This window comes from Corapipo altera, unplaced genomic scaffold, assembly GCF_003945725.1.
Source record: "Corapipo altera isolate COAL_440 unplaced genomic scaffold, ASM394572v1 62, whole genome shotgun sequence".
Lineage (NCBI taxonomy): Eukaryota > Metazoa > Chordata > Aves > Passeriformes > Pipridae > Corapipo > Corapipo altera.
Window position 1 is genome coordinate 10,182,595 of NW_020884894.1, and position 18,938 is coordinate 10,201,532.

The 18,938-nt window shown below is 46.7% G+C and overlaps 1 protein-coding gene across 6 annotated transcripts in view; it reads left to right on the forward strand.

Annotated features, from left to right (window-relative positions):
- RANBP10 (RAN binding protein 10) overlaps nt 1–18,535 on the forward strand; it is a 60,790-nt gene extending 42,255 nt beyond the window's left edge. For 5 of the 6 annotated variants that reach the window (XM_027646576.1, XM_027646581.1, XM_027646577.1 and 2 more), the window contains 10 exons: nt 1,294–1,316; nt 5,179–5,363; nt 7,727–7,839; nt 10,164–10,272; nt 11,187–11,335; nt 12,370–12,565; nt 13,257–13,381; nt 14,247–14,392; nt 14,882–14,993; nt 15,685–18,535. In XM_027646576.1, coding sequence (XP_027502377.1) covers nt 1,294–1,316; nt 5,179–5,363; nt 7,727–7,839; nt 10,164–10,272; nt 11,187–11,335; nt 12,370–12,565; nt 13,257–13,381; nt 14,247–14,392; nt 14,882–14,993; nt 15,685–15,815 — 1,289 coding nt within the window. In that variant the 3' untranslated portion in view covers nt 15,816–18,535. The remainder of the gene's footprint in view (nt 1–1,293; nt 1,317–5,178; nt 5,364–7,726; nt 7,840–10,163; nt 10,273–11,186; nt 11,336–12,369; nt 12,566–13,256; nt 13,382–14,246; nt 14,393–14,881; nt 14,994–15,684) is intronic. The other variant, XM_027646578.1, reaches the window with a different exon arrangement.
- Nucleotides 18,536–18,938: the final 403 nt, after the last annotated feature.

The window sequence follows — 18,938 nt, forward strand, 5'->3', positions numbered from 1 at the left end:
AGTAAAGACATTAAACTGTATTGGCCCTGCCATCGATCCCTGAGGGACAGCTCCTGGACTTTGAGCTGCTGATCACAACCCTTCGATCCTGACAGTCCAGCCAATTTTCCACCCACCTTGTAGTCCACTCAAAACCCGTATCCCTGTCCATGTGCTGGAAGCAGTTCCAGCCGTACAGCGACACGAGCCGGGCCACCTTTGGCTCCCAGTGATGCTGGGGGCAGAGGAGGACTCCAGGACAACAGGCTCAAGGAGATTGACCTCATTCTGGCATAAGGGTAGAAACAATCTTTCATCCAGCTGAGCAAAACAACTGCAGAGTGGAAAAAAAAAGAAAGGTCAGAGTAAGGAACAATATTTGGGCAACGTGAGGAGGTGAGGGAAGTGCTTACTGAACATTGTCCTCAGCCAGCTGTTCAACATCACCTGTATGCACAAATTTTGGTCGTTCCTTAAACCGTATTGGCTATCTGCCAGGATGTTAATTTAACTTTATTTAGTAAAATATTTAGGATTTCTTTCTGAGCGCTTGATTTTGGATCTGTGCTGTTTTGAATAGTAATTATTTGTTTCCTGTGTTGACTCCTAAAACTGGTTTAAATTACCATTTCAGGCTGATGGGTTTGCAGAGCTGTGCCTGGGGTAGCCTGACTGTGGCTGAGTGTTGTCTCTAGCCAAAACTCTGTTAGCCATCCTGAGCAATAACAGCCTCAGCTTAGCTGCCTCTTTTCTGGCATGCCAGGTGTTAATAAAAAGAGAAACCATACATGGTTTTTCCCATTTCTTATACTTGGAAGTGCAGCAGCAGAGTTGAGGGTGCAGCTGTTCCTTGCACAGTGTTCCTCAGGTGCTCCTGGCTCCAGCTCAGTCTTGTTGCAGGGCTGTTCCCCAGCTGTGATGCAAAGTGTTGAATCTCTCTGGCTGGTAAGAAGAACTAGTTATAGCCTAAACAAAAGCACTGTTATACAAAAATTCTGTTTCTAAAGCCATAGTGAGTCTTGCAAACTAACTCCTTCATAGTAACAGAGGGAGAAGCAAAGGAAAGAGGAGCTGCATTTAGAAAATCAAATTTTTGGGAGAGACATCGGAAACCCTGAACCTTTCTTCAGATGCAAAATTTTGCAGTGGAGGGGGCTGGGGAGGGAAGTTACTTCTAAATATGTCAGGTGGTGAAATGCAGGGTCAAAGCTGGGATTTACTGAAATACAGTAACGTTTTTAGCATGTTGAGGATGTAGGCAAGCAGGGAAAAAAATCCTTTGTCTTTTTAATTCTAATATTTTTCCCCCCACAGGTATAGCCTTTACAGACCTCCCTGTAAGTACACCTATTTTCAGTATTTTAATTAAGGATGCAAACAGAAGGGAGGGGGAAGAGTGTGGGGGTGTGATTTTTTTTTCTGTTTGATGCCCTGTTAAAAAAAAAACAACATGGTAACACACATTACTGAATTATGTGGATGCTCCTTTTTCTGAAACTTCCTGATCCTGTGACTGGGTTTGTGGCCTACTCACATGCCTCCTCTCATCCCTCACCACCTCTAAGAATATGTTGCTTCTTCCCCTGGAATTAAAGCAAGGATTCAGACTTCTTTGCAGGTCACTGTCTTCCAAATGCAACTTCAGCTGTGAGGGGTATTTGTGCAAAGTTATAGGGTAGCCTCTCATATCCCATCATCTGAGAGCCCCAAAATGCCTAATGTTATTTTTCTCAGCTTCTTCCTCTCTTGCCCAAGTTTTGCAGCCACAGTGGAGTTCTGAGAAGGGGACCAGGCTCAGCCTCCTGTGGTGTGTGCTCTCATTGCACAGGTTTTTCACAAGCCCATGATGAAGAACTGGCTCATGGAACTGCTGGAGGAATGTATTTGCCATCCATGTGGGCCTGACAGTTACTCCTGGGGTTCACCAGCCCTGCTGCTGAGCTACTCCTGAGTGCAGTGAGACCTCCTGAGTTACTCCAGGCAGTGATGTCCAGCTGGGCCTTACAAAAGCACAACTTTCACAGTGGGTCATGAACAAGAAAACGGTCCCTCTTTTTCAGACCCAAGTGTTCCTGGACAAGGAAGATGTGTTTAGGAGTAGCAGATAAAACCAGGTCAGGCCAACACCAGTAGATCCACTGAAGGGGTTTGGCAGCAGGGAGGTCTCGCAGTGATTGAATTCAAAACCCTTCTGAGCCCAGGGCATCTCCCTGTCCTGCTGTTCCTCGATCTGGCCAGATCATCCTTACAGGATCTCGGGCTCATTTCATCTGTGTCCTGTGCAGAGGAGATGTTTTAGTGTGAAACTGGGAGAAGACCTGGTCAGGTGGGTTTTGGGATCAGCTACTCAGATGCCTTACAGTGGAGTCTCCAGTGGTTAATTGGTGTCTCTGTGCCTTTTACCAGCCAGTTTGCTGAGCTGTTTTCCGTGGAAATCCCCTTCTGGCTTTTACAGCAGCAGCTAATCCATAACACTGTTTTTCTGGGCCAGGAAGGAGAACAGCTGATGCCCTGTAGGCCTCCTGCTATTGAGAATTATCCTTCATGAGATAATTCCTCTTTAAAAAGAGGATGAGAGAAGCCTGTGTGGGTCATGTCACCCCTTAGCTGTGGATGTGAGCAAGAATGGGAGACTTCTGCCTCCATGTGGATTTTGGACATTCCTCTCCATATACTAAATGGCTCTGCTGCTGTGCTGGCAGCTTCATCCTAGGGATGCCTGCACCCAGCTTCAACATTCTCTTTTCCAATATCCTTCCCTTGGATTACTGCCTTCTTCCTTCACCCTTGCAGATACTGATGTATTCCATGTCCTCTTCTGGCCCTTTTTGCTCCCTTGATCCATGGATTCTTGGTTGTTCCAAACAGTTGAGGTTACCAGTGCCTTTCCTGAAGAAGAGGGTGCCAACCCAAGACAGGCTTTTGTTTTATTTTAAGTATAATGACTATTGTCAGAGATTGTAGAAGTCTTGAGGTAACAGGGAATTTGAAGTTGATGTAATTTGCAGGTGGGATTTTTCCATTTATTACAGCACTGTGATCCAGGCTCAAACACAAAGCATCCATCATAGGAAAGAGGTGGAATGCAATCTGTGTTCTTCACCTTCTAAAGCTGCAGTCTAAAAATTTAACTGCAGACAGGAGTGGGAACAGAAAACTTACCTGAGTGACCCTTGAAGTGCTCTGGTTTGAGCAGCTCCACATGAATTTTTGGCTGTGGATCTGATCCCCCAGGAGAGGCTGTGAGAGCTTTTCCTTGTGTTACAACCCATGGGAACCTGTCAGATAACACACATCAGTGAGAAGCTTGGCCAATAAGCCCCATTACTTCCATGCATTTTAAGCTTAAACAACTTTTAGGGTTTCCATGTTGGTGAGATTGCACAAGGAATTAAATTGACCCTTCAAAACAACACCAGTTTAGAAATCATTTCCTTGAAGTGCTTTTTCCAAAATTTCCGTTTCAGAGGCAACTGGTGAAGACAATATTTTGCAATATTTGCAGTATTAGGAAGCTAAAGTGGATCCTTTAAGTTGAAAACCAGCGTCAGACACGGCGAGACATATTTGGTTCATCTTGTTTCGGTTTCCTCTAAAGGCTTTTGCATTTGTACAAAAATACAACAGTGGGAAAAACCACATTTTGGCTTAGCACAAGCTGAAGTTAATACCAGAATAACTGCTTGAAATAGAAGTGAGTTCCCGCAGAGGGAGTTTCCCCTTTTTTGCCAGTTTAAGCCAATGCTTAGGCCCAACTCTTCCTTATACAAGCCTGTATCAGGTCTGTCCTGTCTGGAGGTTTGCCAGAACAATAGGAAATGAAAAAAAGCAGAATGTGGAAGAGCCCAGGTTGGGATTGCAGGAGTAGAAAGGGAGAAAGGGGTCAAAAAACAGGTCGAGATCAGCAAGGGGGTTGTGAGCAACTGGCCACCAACACCAAGGGCAAGACATGGTCCAGATGTCACGGGGAAGGTGTGCCTGAAGAACTTGGCAGGTCAGTGGTCTCTGGGACAAACTCTCCCTGCATGTGGCAGGGTGCTGGAGATACATGTAGTTCCCAGCAGTTGCTAAACAGAGAGAACACATCCCATGTGTGAGAAATGGAATTTTAACTCTGAGATGATTTTAGAGAAGTTGAGGGGAAGCAGCTTCCCCTCAAAAATTAACATGCCCAGAAATGGCTGAAAAATACATGATATCTTGTAAATTGTTTTTTTTTTCCTTCTAAGTGTTTTGGGTGTCTGATTCCTGGCTTTGGAAGTTCTTGGGTTTATAATACTAAACAGTTTATTAAAAAGTCTTAAGTATGGTCTGTGAAAAAGATCTGATTCCTCATTAGAGATATTTCCTTGTCAGCCACTTTTGAAAGAATAGAGAGACTGACTTCAAATACAGCATTTTCCTCTGGTAGCTCTTCTGTATCGTGCCACCCCTGTACCTTTTCTGATGCTGTTTCTCTTTTCCCAACATCTAAGTGGGCTCAGGAATTCAATTTGTATGCATAAGCTTATTCTTAAAATAGTGTGAATTCAGAGAACTTCTAGGTAGACTTTGGCCACCTATTTTCAATTAGATCATCTTTAGAAGCTGAATTATTGGCTGAATTTTAGAGGTATTTTCATGGTGGGAACCTTTCTCTTTTCCTCATGTCCTGGTGGTGTGTCAAAGCTTCCATTTGGATCCATAGACTTGTTCTTAATATGAAATTCATCTGTCAAATATCGTGATAGCAACTTCCAAGGGATAAAATAATTCAGTTGAAACAGCAGAGAACACATAGATCTGTTGTTTGAGATGATGCACCTTTCATTGTTTCTTCTCATTATTATTCTTATTATATTATTATTATATTAAATACCATGTTAATTATTATTATGTTAATTATTATCTGCTGGATCTTGAACTTTGGTAGAAATTGCAGAAAACTAAGCCATCTACAGAAGCAGTCACAGCTCAATCACAGGCTGCTGGAGGATTGAACCTGTTGTTCTGGTTTTATGCAGTAACTTTTATAACTGCACAATAAGTCACAGGGTTCCCTGAGAAGCACCTAAGGGGCTGTTGCCTCTTCCTATTCCATTATATTTATTTCAATTTAAAGAGCGGCTCTTTTGTCTCAACAAACCACGTAACTGGAACCAGGAAGAGAAAGCTGCATTTAACACAGGGTTTGTTTTTTGTTTTTTTCTCCCTTTCCAGTCAAATCTCTACCCCACAGTGGGTCTCCAGACTCCAGGAGAGATCGTGGATGCCAACTTTGGGCAGCAGCCCTTTGTGTTCGACATCGAGGACTACATGAGGGAGTGGCGGGCGAAGATCCAGAGCACCATTAAGCGATTTCCCATAGGAGACAGGCTGGGCGAGTGGCAAGCCATGCTGCAGAAGTAAGTCCCTGCCCTGCTGTCCACCTTCTTAGGCTTTAAATGCTGATTTATGCTCTCTGATGGCAAAAATTGCCCCTCGGTGCGTTTTTGCTCGAATTGTTTTGCCCTCCGTTTTGTCGTTCAGTGGTTTTCCCTGTCTGGGTTGCTGCTGTTTCAAATGTAAAAGGTATGGGAGAAGTTTTCAGCCAAAAATGCACGAAAGATTGTAGGGATGGAGGAACATAACGTTTTGAGGTGAGGCACTGGGGGAAGGGGAGGGGAGAGGACACCATGAAAACACAGGAGAAAAGCCAGGGTGTAAATCAGCTGAACCTAGAAATGAAAGAGCAAGAAATAGCCTAAACCAAAGGCTTCCAAAAACTGAAAGCACATTATGACACTTCATAAATTTTTCAATACTGAATGCAGTTCCCATTGCAAAAGGGATTGAGTGGAACTTGATGAGAACAATTGACAAGAGTTGTCAGAAGTCAGGAGCATCTTCTGCCTGAAGACACACTGAGGTGCTGGAGTGTGTCCAGAGGAGGGCAGTGGGCCTGTGGAAGGATCTGGAGCTCAAGTCTGATTAGGAGCAGCTGAGGGAGCTGGGGGGGTCCAGCCTGGAGGAAAGGAGGCTCATGGGGGACCTTCTTGCTTTCTACAACTCCCTGACAGGAGGCTGTGGCCAGGTGGGGGTTGGTCTCCTCTCCCAGGTAACATGTGAGTGATGGGACAAGAGGAGATGGCCACAAGTTGCACCACAAGAGGCTTAGATTGGACACCAGGAAGAATTTCTTCATTGAAAGGCTGGTCAGGCATTGGAACAGGCTGTCCAGAGAAGTGGTGGAGTCACCATCCCTGGAAGTGTTCAAGAAACAGCTGGATGTTGCACTTAGTGCTGTGGCTTAGTTGACATGATGGTGTTTGGTCAAAGGCTGGACTTGTTGATGTTGGAGGTCCTTTCCAACCTTAATGATCTATGATCCTATGAGCTTTGAACATAAAAACACCTGCAGTGGGTGAGTGCAGTGTCAGCCTCAATTTTATGAATATGTTAATGGGTTCCTGCAGCTCTAGAGTGGGGTTTTTTTCCTTTCCCCAGTAAAACAGACCATTTTTTTGCCCCTCTGTTATTTAACTGAACATTTAACCATGTTGGACCTTTCCTCATAACACATCATAACACTATTTCTTTGAGAGGCTTTGCTGAAAGACTCTGTGAAATACAACTAAGTGCACTGCAAAAGCATCCCTTTTTTGACTGCTTCCAGACTCCTTTCCAAAAATGGATCAAAATTAGAAAGCCATGACATCCCTTTAGAAGACCAGTTTATCCCTGTATTTGTTCCTACTGTTCTCCAGAACTGTTTTGTCTGACAGGCATGGTAGAGGTGTCAGGGTCACCACGCTGGAGTTCCTCACAGGTGACATTACAAGGGCAGAAGCACCTGTACTTAAAAAAACTTTTGGAAATTACACACCTGCATACAATGTTACACCTCAAAATTATTGCTGACTCATAAAATACTTCTTCCTTATACTGAAAGTGGCCGAGTTGAACGTGTGCTTTGAGCTGTGACTTGATCAGATCAATGCCAGCTTCATCATGGGAAGCCTTTTTTTGAGATTCATCATGACAAGCTTTGAAATCCTGTGCTGGTTCTTTAGATTTTGTTAAAATCCAGTGAGCATTAATATTTACTCACCATGTCCTGGGAAGGCACAAGTGTGTTAGAAATGGTCTGTTCAGAAAGATGATGTTGTTGTGTTTGTTTTCTGATGGTGATGCTGCCTCCTCCCCCGCAACATTTTTTGAAAATGCAACTTCAAAGTGTGTTTATGTTTTTAAAATCACTGCTGACAGTCATCAGATCAGAGTATCTGTGAATGTGTAGAATTCATAAGGAGATTCAACTACTAAAGATATAATTGCTGGCAAAATAAATGATGGAAGAAATTCAGGACCAGAATATTTTTTTCTTTTTTAGATCTACTTGAAAGCCATGAACCTCTCTGGGATTCAGATTTATATCTATATAGGGTGTCACTGGCAGTAACATAATACTGAGACCTTACAAGTGACCCTTGGACAGCAGTCATCAAATCAATAAATACTGTGTATGCATTAAGAGCCTTAATATTTTATTTTTTTCCCCTCTGTAAGGTGAATTTAGAGCCTCTCTCCTGTTTGCAGAGGATGTGGTGCCTCTCCTGTAAATTTACACTGTTTGGACCCAGAAGTAGGACCCTGGTTCTGTCCTAAGCAAGCTGAGTTTGTCACTGAAATTGCAACTTCTGTTGTGTTGCTTTCTTTTTTTTTCTCCAGTGTGATGATCCTGTTTCACCAATGTCACTTCATCTCTTTGTATTTTCTTTTTTTCTAGTATGGTTTCATCATATTTGGTTCATCATGGGTACTGTTCCACAGCAACTGCCTTTGCCAGAGTCACAGACACCACAATCCAGGAAGAACAGACCTCAATAAAGAATAGACAAAGTAAGTCATTCCCAAAGTGTGGCACACTGGCCACGTGTTCCTTCAGGACTCTGCAGAGGAGTGAAGTGCTGTGGAAGCAGAAAAGTTACTCCATGACATTATAAAGCTCTCCACAGCACACTGGGTGGGTCAGTAGAGCTTGGGAACCTCTGCTGGGAGCACTTTTTCCATCATCACTGTGTCCCCTCCACCCTCTGCCACCTCTGCCTGGAGAACTGCCCTGTTCTTGCCTTTACCTGTCTGCTGTGCTTGGCCTTTGCCTGAGCTGAGGTCAGTGTGCACCAGAGATCCCTTTGGATTTGAGTCCTTTGCTGCAGGCTGTTGCAGCAGGGGCAGTCCCATAGTCACAGGGACCCAGACACATCCCTCTGTTCTGACTGCAGCTCCCAGAGTTAAGGACTCTCCCAGTCCATCTGCACATTTGGATTTCAGGTGACATTTTTGTATACTGAGGGTTTTTTGTTTTCACAGCCAGGGTGTTTAGCTCACACTAGGTGAAGAATTCATATTTTGTCTGGTTTGGTTGCTGCTGTTTCCTCCCACGTGGCTCATCTCTCAGCTTGTAAGGCTTTTGGCTCCTGCAGAATCAGGCCCGCAGCTTTCCCCCGCTGTACCTTTTATTTTAAGCTTTTCTATTCACAGGCTCAGACTGCAGAGTGGCAGAACATTGGTGTGCTTTCTGCATTCTTCTGGCTGTTGAATACAGGCTGCATCCCACCCAGTGCATTGCCCTTCCCTTTGTGAACTGCTCCTCCTGTGCCCCTTTGTGGCTCGCTCTCCATACATTGCGTATGCTTAGCCAGCATTCAGGTTCATCTGGGGACTCTGCTTTTTAAATAACTTGTAGTTACTGCCTGTTAGTGCTGATGGGCTTTTGTGCTTTCCAGGTCATGCATTATGCAACCCTGACCCCAGCCAGTGTTCCCACTGGTGTGGGTTTAGCCGGCAGAGCCTCGCGTTTGTCTGAGGGCAGGGGACGAGGCAAGAGGAGGGAGGGGACACAGAGCTTCCAAGCTGGGGCTTAAATAAAAGGTGTGAGGAAAACACAGATGGGAAAACAAAAAAGAAGGGAAAATGAGAAAGGGAATGGCATCCCTGAGAGTTGCCAAATGAGGCAGAGCAGGGAGCTGTCAAAAGCAGCAAGACTTAAAAACGGACGTGCGAGGAAGGAACAGAGTGAAGTGAGAGCTCTTGTGTTGGTGTGAGAGTCACAGCTTTGATTCCAGCTTTCAGCTACCATAACAAGCTAATAGACAGTGAGAAGTGGGAGCCAAGACAAGTCATTGCAGTTTGTTACTGGGGATTGTTAATGAGGATTTACCAGGCTGGGCTTCCAACTGCTCATGGTTAGCAAAAGCCACAGCCTTACTATCTGAGCCTCTGCTTGCAAAGCACCTCACAGGCCATTCAAAAACTTCCCTCTGTTGCTTATAAGGAGTGCTGGAAAAACAATGCAGTTTTAGTTTTAATTACACTTAGAAAAAAAATAAAATGCAAATCTGTAGATCAGCAGCTTCTCTGAGCGTTTAGGGATGAGATTTCAAGATGAGTCTGGCACTTGTGTCTTCTGGCCCACTGAAGGAACATACATGGGACATGAACACCCAGCATGATAGGTGTCTTCTGCCCTGTCTCTTTACAGCTCCTGAAAATGTACAACTTGCTGAGCTGTTTCTAGCTTAGTCAACAGCTGGTTCTAGGAGCCAGTTTGGCTCATTGCAGGCCAAACTCAGGTTAATTCTCTGGTTAATTCTCTCAATACATTGAGGTGAGGCTTGCAGGAACCCAGTTTGTTGATATAATTACTTCTGCTTAGAGGTGGGGATATTGGGGATACTGTGCTGTGGTTTAAGCCCACAGACCCTCTAAGAACACTCCTCTTATCTGATTCCCAGCCAGACATACACTTCCAAGCATGAACCAGGCAGAGGATGTAATATGGGGTGACTTAGGGGCTTCCCTCTGAAATTGTCATTTTCCCAGCAGCCTCCTTGTTTCCATCCAGCTGGCATGTCCTGCTTTCTTTCCCATTGCTGCAGAGCTCTGTGGCTAAAGGACTAAAGTCTCAGAGCACCCCACCCCAGCTCACCTACTACATCCTTCAGAACCTTCTGCTCTGGGTATTTTTTTGCTGCTAAGAAATCCTCCCTCATTTTCACATGATTTTCCTCACCCTAATCCATAATAAACAAAATGTGGTCCCCAGTTCTCCCAAGCCCTTGTGCAAGGTGGTTGTGGGGAGCTGGGTGGTATATATGAGACAGCCCTTCTGGCTGTTCCTGTGGGCTGGTCCTGTGTGTCACCAGGTCTCCCTTTGCTTTCAGGAATACAGAAGCTAGTATTAGCAGGCAGAGTGGGAGAGGCTATAGAAGCCACCCAGCAACTCTATCCTGGCCTCCTAGAACATAACCCCAACCTGCTCTTCATGTTAAAGTAAGTATGAATAGCTTTATACTCTCTACTCCTGAAATGTGTAGATGCAGGAGAGAAGAGGCTGCCCAGACATCCAGGCCAGCTGCACACATTGCTCTGAATTCCAACTGAGATTCCCTTTGGGAGTCCTTTGTATAGTGCTTGTAGCCCTTTGCTGCTCAGAGCCAGTATGGCTTTGCCTCGTGAGGTCAGGCAGAGTTGGGTGACTTTTAGCTCTGCTGACTGCCAGAAACTCCTTCACAGGTGGTGTTCACTTGTCTTGTGGAGAACCTGCATTGCTGGAGCAGTGGCAGTCACTGTGGAGGTTCCTGGAAAGGCAGATGAATGGAAAAAGCTGTGTGGGGTAGAGACTAAAGGAAAAAATGTTCCAGTTCTCCAGCTGTACTGAGCGGCTCTCCCAACCTTCTGAGACATGAGGACAGTTCCCAGTAAAGCTAAATGAGGAGCTGTCCTCACTGTCACTAAATTTTTTACTCTTTCTTCTCTATTTTCCATTGGCCACCAGTGTTTTTAGGTTGATGGAGCAGTGAAGGACCTATGATGTTTGACAGATTTAGTATCTTCCCCTTGAAAAAAATCTCCCACAGTTGAATTTTGGAGTACCTACAGAGGAGGTGGAGGTGAAAGCTGTAAAGGATCAGTTTCTTCTTAGCACAGTGGAATTAAACTTGGTTTTTAGGAATGTCTCAACAATTATTAGCATCAAAGCTGCAGTTTCTGGATTCCTTCTTCCTGTAGCTTTATCAGAGCACTCACAAAGGCATCAGGAGTCTGAAATGTCCTTTTGAAAGCAAAGGGGTTTTAACTCCTTCGCGGTTTCTAGGACTTCTCCACTCGGGAGCTGAGGAGGGCTCAGTGCAGAGCATCCTGGCTGTCACACACCCTTTTCCCCTTCTCCCCTCCTATGAAACCAGGTGTCGGCAGTTCGTGGAGATGGTGAACGGCACGGACAGCGAGGTGCGTTGTTTCAGCGCCCGCAGCCCCCGATCCCAGGACAGTTACCCCGGGTCCCCCAGCCTCAGTCCGAGACACGGATCGAGCAACTCCCACATTCACAGTACCGGTAAGAAGTGTGTTCCCCCTGTCTCCCCGTGAGAAGATGTGCTGGTTTAAAGGTAAACCAGCAGTCAAGAGTGCTGGTTTAAAGGTAAACCAGCAGGGGAAATGAACTCAACTCAAAAGAGAGATTATAAGTCAGGATAACAATTTAATAAAATAATACAATAAGTATGATTATACAGACAAACAATTGGTTTTAACCCACAAAACCCAGATGTATAACCCAGCACCCTGGGGTGTGAGCAGAGTGGTGTTCTTTGGCCCCCCCGAGTCCAAAGTAAAAGGAGAGGGGAAAACCTGTTGGTGAGAGTGCTGGTGCAGTCTGGTCAAGCGTGGTGGTCTCAGTCTGGTTGAGAGTGGTGATCTGCAGTCTTCCTCTGGATCCCACGAGTGGTTCAAAAAGTTCCAAGACTCCAAGATTATATATCCTCCAGTTCAGGCAGGAATGCCCAGTACTTCCCTCAGGGCGAGAAGCTCCACAAAGGGTGTGAGGACAAGAGCATCCTCCTATCTCACAGGCTTCTTAACCCCTAGTTTATAGCCTGAGGAGTCAGGCTCTATGGGCAGATGGTGTAAATGGTTCATTGATAAGAGTTTCTGGGAAATGGCATGGAAGGCTATAGAATACACAGTTTTGGGTTACACCCATCCAGTGATGAACTGGTCCCAGCTGTTTTAACTAGGACAGAAGAGCAGGTGTCTGAGGTGGACATGATTCCATGAAATGCTCCTTTCCTTTCTGACACCCAGCTGAGGAGATGTACTGTTAGTTAGCATGTGTGTCTCTACACTGTTGCAGAATTGGTTTTGCATTAGTTATTTATTGGTTTTGCATTAGTTGTCTGCAGAGCAGGTTTTTTCCAGAATAAAGAAGGTTTTGAAGGCGGCCCTTTAGTTCAGCCACCGGTGACTCAGTGTCTCACTGATGCAGTGGTGAGAGGAGGTCAGGAAAGCAAAGCCTCTTGTGCCAAATTGTTGACTTCACAACAGAGTAATATTGTCAGCCTGGTCTTATTTTTCTTTCTTCTTGGCTTCCAGGAGCAGATAGTCCAACCTGTAGCAATGGAGTCATGTCCACAAAAAGCAAACAGAGTCACAGTAAATACCCAGCACTGAGTTCATCATCTTCATCTTCCTCCTCCTCTTCCCCCTCATCTGTGAACTACTCTGAGTCCAATTCTACAGATTCTACCAAATCTCAGCAGCACAGTAGTACGAGTAATCAAGAAACCAGGTATTTTTTTTTTCCTCTGGAGACACCTGAGTGAGAGTGGGATGGTGAGAAAGGGTCTGCTTTCTGAGGAGCTAGAAGGTCATCTGTCCTGCCCTTCTGAGCAATATTTGGTATCTACAATTCCCAGCTGCCACAAACCCATTCCAGTTTCCCCTCTGTGGCTCAGGCTTGGAGGCTTATCTCATCAGGAATATTATGATGCTCCTGTTCCAGACACCAAGCTGTCCCATTACACTGGTGCCATGGGTTTGTCTAGACACTCTAATCAGTAGTTATTCAGCAGTCTCAGCCAACCTGCTGTCTTGAACATTTAAGTGTTCTGTATTGCACTCTCTGCAAGGACTGAGGGCTTAGCCAAGATTCCCCTCCTGTGCAGTCTGTTAGTGTGTTATCTATTGTCTGGCTGCTGTTTGCTGTCCCAGGGATGAACACTTCCTGAAGGGAAAATGCAAAGCACTCTGCACCTGGAATTATGACAGGCACTTCCAGAACAGAAACCTGTTTCATAAATTGTATTCAGAAGCCTGCAACAATTTTTGCTACACTGACTTAGACCATCTGGCTCCCTGTAGTCCAGCTGGCACCTTTCCTTCTCTGCTGGCCATTGCTGGGCACCATTTGGCACATGAGCTCTTAATTTCTTCCCTTTCTAATTTAGAGATCTAACCTTTCTTCCCTCTTTTCACCTCAGTGACAGCGAGATGGAAATGGAGGCTGAGCATTATCCCAACGGAGTCCTGGAAAATTCATCCACCAGGATAATGAATGGCACCTACAAACATGAAGAGATCCTGCAGACGGATGAGTCCAGCATGGGTAGGGCCTCAGAGGCAGGAGGGGTAAAGGGAAATAAAAAGAGCTGGTATCAAGAGTTAAAACTGTGATTGGACAGTGGGGAGTAGAACATGTACTTTGGGCTTCTTTCCCCACCCTGTAAATGAAGTTCTCGAGGTGCCTGTTCCATGGGGAAAATGAATCTGTCCTGGAACTAAAACTAGGTCTGGGTTTTCACAGTCTCACAGCAGTGCTGGCAATGTTGTGGAGCAGGGAAAGCAATAGGAGTCAAAGGCTTGTTCAGTGCTGGTCGTGAAATCCAGCTCAGAGCAGTCCTGGCAGAAGTGCCAGCTGAGGAGTTGAGCTGGGCTGTGCCTCAGCACAGCTGGTCAGCTGTGACTGTCCTGTTTGTGGGTGATTTAGCCAGGAGGGAGAGGATGGATCTGCCACACTACCTCTGAAACTGGGGATTTCTCCAGTTGTAATGGGTCTTGTGGCCACTAATACTGGGAAGCTGGTGGTGTTGGCATGTCTGACTGAAAGTTTTCTGAGTCCAGGGTTTGTTAAACCAAGGGATTTCTGTGTTGTGTATGTTGTACTACACACATGAAAAGGTAACACAGCTGGAGTTGCAAGCTCCTGGGATTTTATCAGGAGACTTGATTTCTAGGTAGTCCTCTGGCATTAAACTGAGCTCAAATCTTTCCTGTACTTCTCAGGCACTGTGAAAAGCCCACTGCTGGCTGTTGTAGTGCAGGAATCACAGAGAGCTTCCACTGGGGTAAACTTAGAGCGGGGAGCAGCCACCTGCTCCAGAAGGGGAAGGAGTTTGTGGGTGTCATGACACAGAGCGGGCATTGGTGAGGAAGGAGAGATGACTGTTCCTTCTCCACTGCCCTTCCTCCAGAAGACAGCTGTCCCCAGAGGCAGCTCTGTGGAGGGAACCACGCTGCCACCGAGAGAATGATCCAGTTTGGGCGGGAGCTGCAGATCCTGAGCGAGCAGCTTTGCAGAGAATATGGGAAGAACACCGTGCACAAAAAGATGCTTCAGGTAAGCCTGGGCCTTGTGCTGCATTGCAGCAGTTCTCTGGGCCAGGACTGGGGGTGTGGGTTCCCTTGCAGACCGTGGGTAGCCCCCACTTCTGCACTCGCTGAGGAAGAGGGGGCCTGTGTGGGGATCAGAGGTCAAACCATGAACATAGAGCATCTACACTCAATTCTCAGCACAGGAGAGAAGAACTACAGCTCCTGCCTGCCTTTCTGGAGCAACTGCATGCTCTTCTTCTCTCCAGGTGACACTCTACCTGCCTTCCTGTGCTGGCTCCCCTGCCAGGTGGAGGGGGCACCCTCTTTAACCCACTATCTTGATGGCCCAGTGTGGTCCTTTGCTGCCAAGAAGAAAAGGGCCATTTCTTTTCAGGAGGTAGGCACCTGTCACCGTGGTGATGGCAGGAGGTGCCCCAGCTGATGGACTTGGCTGTTCTCCTGTGTGTTTGCAGCCTTGCAGGACCTCACTGTGCCTCTCTGTTCTCTCACACAGGACGCCTTTAGCTTGTTAGCTTACTCAGACCCTTGGAACTGCCCCGTTGGCCAACAGCTGGACCCGATCCAGAGGGAACCTGTGTGTGCTGCTCTCAATAGTGCTATATTGGGTAAGATCTGGTTCCTATGGGAGCTGCTCCCCCTGGACACACCTGCTCTCAAAGGCTGTCCTGTGGTGGGCAAGCCTGCAAGTGTTAGGGAAAGTTCAGGAGTTCTTGTGTTTAGTTTTGGCCTCTCTTTCTGTTGCTGGGGACTGGAAGATGGTGTCTGGACATGCTTCATCACACAGGTCACAAGACACCTTGTCCAGCTCAGCTGAGGGTTCCCTCGTGCTTGCACAGTGAACATGCACTTGTAAAGATGCAGAGAAGAGTTTGTCCAGGGCTTGGGCTGCTGTGTAGCCTTGCACAAGCGTGAGAGGTGGAGAGCTTGCTCTCACTTGGTGGCAGTTTTCTCCTGCATTTCCTAATTCTTCCATGCTTCAGTCTCTCATGCATTGAGGGTTTTCTGTCAGACAGCATCAGCAGGAGCTTCACTGCCTTTTTGTTGCTCTGGCCCCCACAGCAGCGCTCTCTCAAAGGCCCTGCTGAGCCGTGGGACGTGTCATGGGTGGGGGGTATGTGGAGGAGCAGCAGCACAGAGCCGGCGGAACTCAAGGAGTAACTTCCCTCCAGAGCCAGCACCTCCTGCCAGGGATGCTGGGCTGGGTGCCCAGTGGGGACTGACAGGGACCCGAGTGCAGGTGAGCTGGCACACAGCCGGGACACCTCTTTAAACGGATTTCTTTCTTTGCCCCCACAGAATCTCAGAACCTGCCAAAGCAGCCCCCGCTGATGCTTGCCCTGGGCCAGGCCTCGGAGTGTTTGCGGCTCATGGCTCGTGTGGGCTTGGGCTCCTGCTCCTTTGCCAGAGTAGACGACTATTTGCACTAACACAGAGCAAGATGGAGTTGACATCGTTGAGTGCTGCCCTTCACCCTCCGTTGCTGCCACTCTGCACCACCACCTCGTTCGATAGCCTGACCTCCCTGCCACCAACACCCCCTCTAGCACACACAAACACTGCCTGTGAAAGGACTGAGTGAGTCCCCTCACTGTGTGGCTATTCCTGACCCCAGGAACGACTGGCAGATCTCACCTGTCTCCCTGCCATTGCTGCGGCTCCAGCAGCACTCAGTATTTCGCTGGTTATTCTAATGTAGCGCCTTCTGATGTAGGGATTTCTCTTTGTTTTGATTTGAGTTGTTTCTCATGGTTCCACCGATATTTTATCTGGAGAGTTTTGCTGAGCTGGTTTATGCTGATTTACTGAGGAAGCTGATCAAGCTGGTGACAGCTTGTTCTTTTCTTCCCTTCTCCCTCCATCGTGCACATATAGCATCATCTTCTGTGCTAGTTATCTGAACTCTTCTCACAGTGGCAGTTCAGAGGGATTTTTTTTTTTATTTTATTTTATTTGAATCATGTTTATTAAAAAGGTCTCTTCCACCTCCACAAAGTCATTGATGTATTTATTGCCCACAGACTCGGTCCCAGACATACACATCCTACAACCCCGCAGGAGACCTGGTGAGGTAGGTCCTGTCACGCACTAATGGTGGGAGTTGGAGGAGCCAGGTCCTTCATGGTGCCTCTCCTAAGAGCCCAAGGCTCTCGAATTTGGCTTTGTGAGTGGGAAGAGTAAAAGACTTGATGTTGCCTTGTGTTAGTGGTTGTGCTGTAGAAGTGTCTCACAACCCTGAGAAATAGTTAAATCCAGCTCTCCTGGCAGCTGGAGGGACAGGACTGGTGAATATGAAGTCATCTGCCACTGCATGTGTAGAAGCAGGTTGTGTGAGCCTGCCAGAAACATCCATGGGTGCTGCCCTGTTGGGCTGACAGTTTTTTGTTAAATTAACAAATCCTCCTTTTTCTCCATGTAGGAGGGCTCTGGCACTAAGACTCAGTAATAACAGTATTTCCTGCCCCCACGTCCCCATAACACTGATCTAAATGAGCATTTCTGAATTTTGGAAGTGTCTTGAGAAGCCTGGCTGGGCTGTGCTCACCCTCTCAGGTGGGACATGCTGACATCAGCTTGTGGGTTGGGGTCAGTACCAGCTTTGCCAGGCCTGAGCCATTCAGGAGAGAGCAGCAATGTTTCTTTAAGGATTAGTAAGATAATTACTGAAGTTTCAGGCCCAAAGGAGACCAACAAAGATCTGTGGGTGAGTAACCTCCAAGTAAGATGGACTGACGTGTCTGTGCTGTGGTATCAGGCCCAGGGACTCGAGTGATACCAAGTGTTTAAAGCACCTGTTTGTGTTTCTGAGTGTGTACTGTTACCTGGTGAAGCTGTGGGCAGCACCACCATGTGCTTTGCATCCTCTGCTGTACCATTAAGAGATGGCAGGTTCAGCCTGGCTGCGTGACAGGAGTTGCAGTTCTGCACCAAATGAATTTTAGGTCAGTAGCTCTGGGTAGGACCCAGGGGAGCTCAAACTGAACATGACTTTTACTGCTGTTCCACCAATTTATTTTTTTTTTGAAGGTTCAGTGAAAGATGAACAGGTTGGGATGAGGTTTGCCCTTAAAATGGAGGTTAGCCTGTGCCAGGAATTGAAGCAGCAAGAGAGCTTGTGTGCCACTGAGAAGGGAAAGTGGTGTGTGACCTCTGAGCTAGGCTGGATTTGTAGCTGGCACATGGGGTCTGAAATTCAGGCAGAGCAGGGGTCGGGTGTGTCCTGGACTGCAGAAGATGACTGTGGCAGGGAATGTGCAGATGGTGTTGGAGGTGGTTGGGAATGCTATCCCTACCTTTTGGTGAAGGTGTACAGTGTGTAGAGGCAGTGCTAGAGCTGTGGTGGCCTAAGAAAACAGTCAGCTGGAGGTTTGGAGATGGAGATATTTCTATCAGATTAACTCGTGTAGCTGAAAAAAGCAGAGGGAGCTCTGCCTACCACAGGCTTTTTCTAGGGAGACAGAGGCAGAGGTCTGCACTAAACAGAAGGAATTTAACTTGGAAATCTGGGGTTTGTCAATTCTGGGAGACACCTGATGTGCCTGAAAGCTCATCTGTTGATGTTCAGCTCTGCTCATTGGCCTGCAGATGGATATTGCCCCAGCCTGCAGTCCTTGCCTTGCTGCAAGTGCAGAGATAACTCGATGGACGGGTTTCCTCTCTGAAGCCTCTGATCCCAAATGTGCCAGGGCTGCCTGTCCCAGCCCACTGGGCCCCAGAGCCTGAGGCAGCTTGTGAACTTGGCCTGGTGAGATTCTCCTGCAGGGTCTTCATTCCTTAGACCCAGCCTTAGGGCACACTGCTGGGCTGATTGTGGGTGCTGAGGTTGGAAAAACTCAGTACCTGGCTTTGCCTTTCACGTTTGGCAACATCCTCTGCTGTTGGTCCCTGTTTAGCTTGCAGCAGTCTGGCTGCAATCAGACTTCTCATCTTTGTAGCAACACTATCTCTTTCTGAGGTTTTTGGGTTCCTTCTCTTTGTGGTTTCTTTAAGCCAAGACTTTTCATCTTGTGTCATAGTAATGCCCCACTTGGTTTCCCAGCAAAGCTGTGCTGACTGTCCTAGAGCATCTTTTTTTATTTTGGTTTCCCTTTCACTGTTAAAAAGAAAAAGCCCCAAAACAAGAGATGTTCCTAGATATCTGGTTATTCTGGTGCCAGGAAATGCCTGATGAATGCTACTTGTTTTTTTTTTCATTTATTTCAAGTGGTCTGGTGGTTTCACTACTGATTTCTGCTTATTTTGCTCATATTCTGACTAAAGTGGCCATGACTCAGTACGGAGAAGATCAGCATTGTTTGCAGTGTGTGGTGGGGTGTAGGCCTCCACCTACCCCTGATTCCTAGATGGGATTTCTGACTTGCTTTTCCCAGGTCGTATTTCAAAGCCTGTTGCCTTTGAATCTCCCTGGCTGCTCTTTGATGGTTCATGTTGGCTGAACCAACTTGGTTTGGATTGTTGCAGTAATTTTAAAAAGCGGAACTAAAGTGAATTGGGGTCTTCAGCTTTGAAGGTGGCTGTCCACCTGAACAGAGGCTACATGCAGTTCAAAAGTA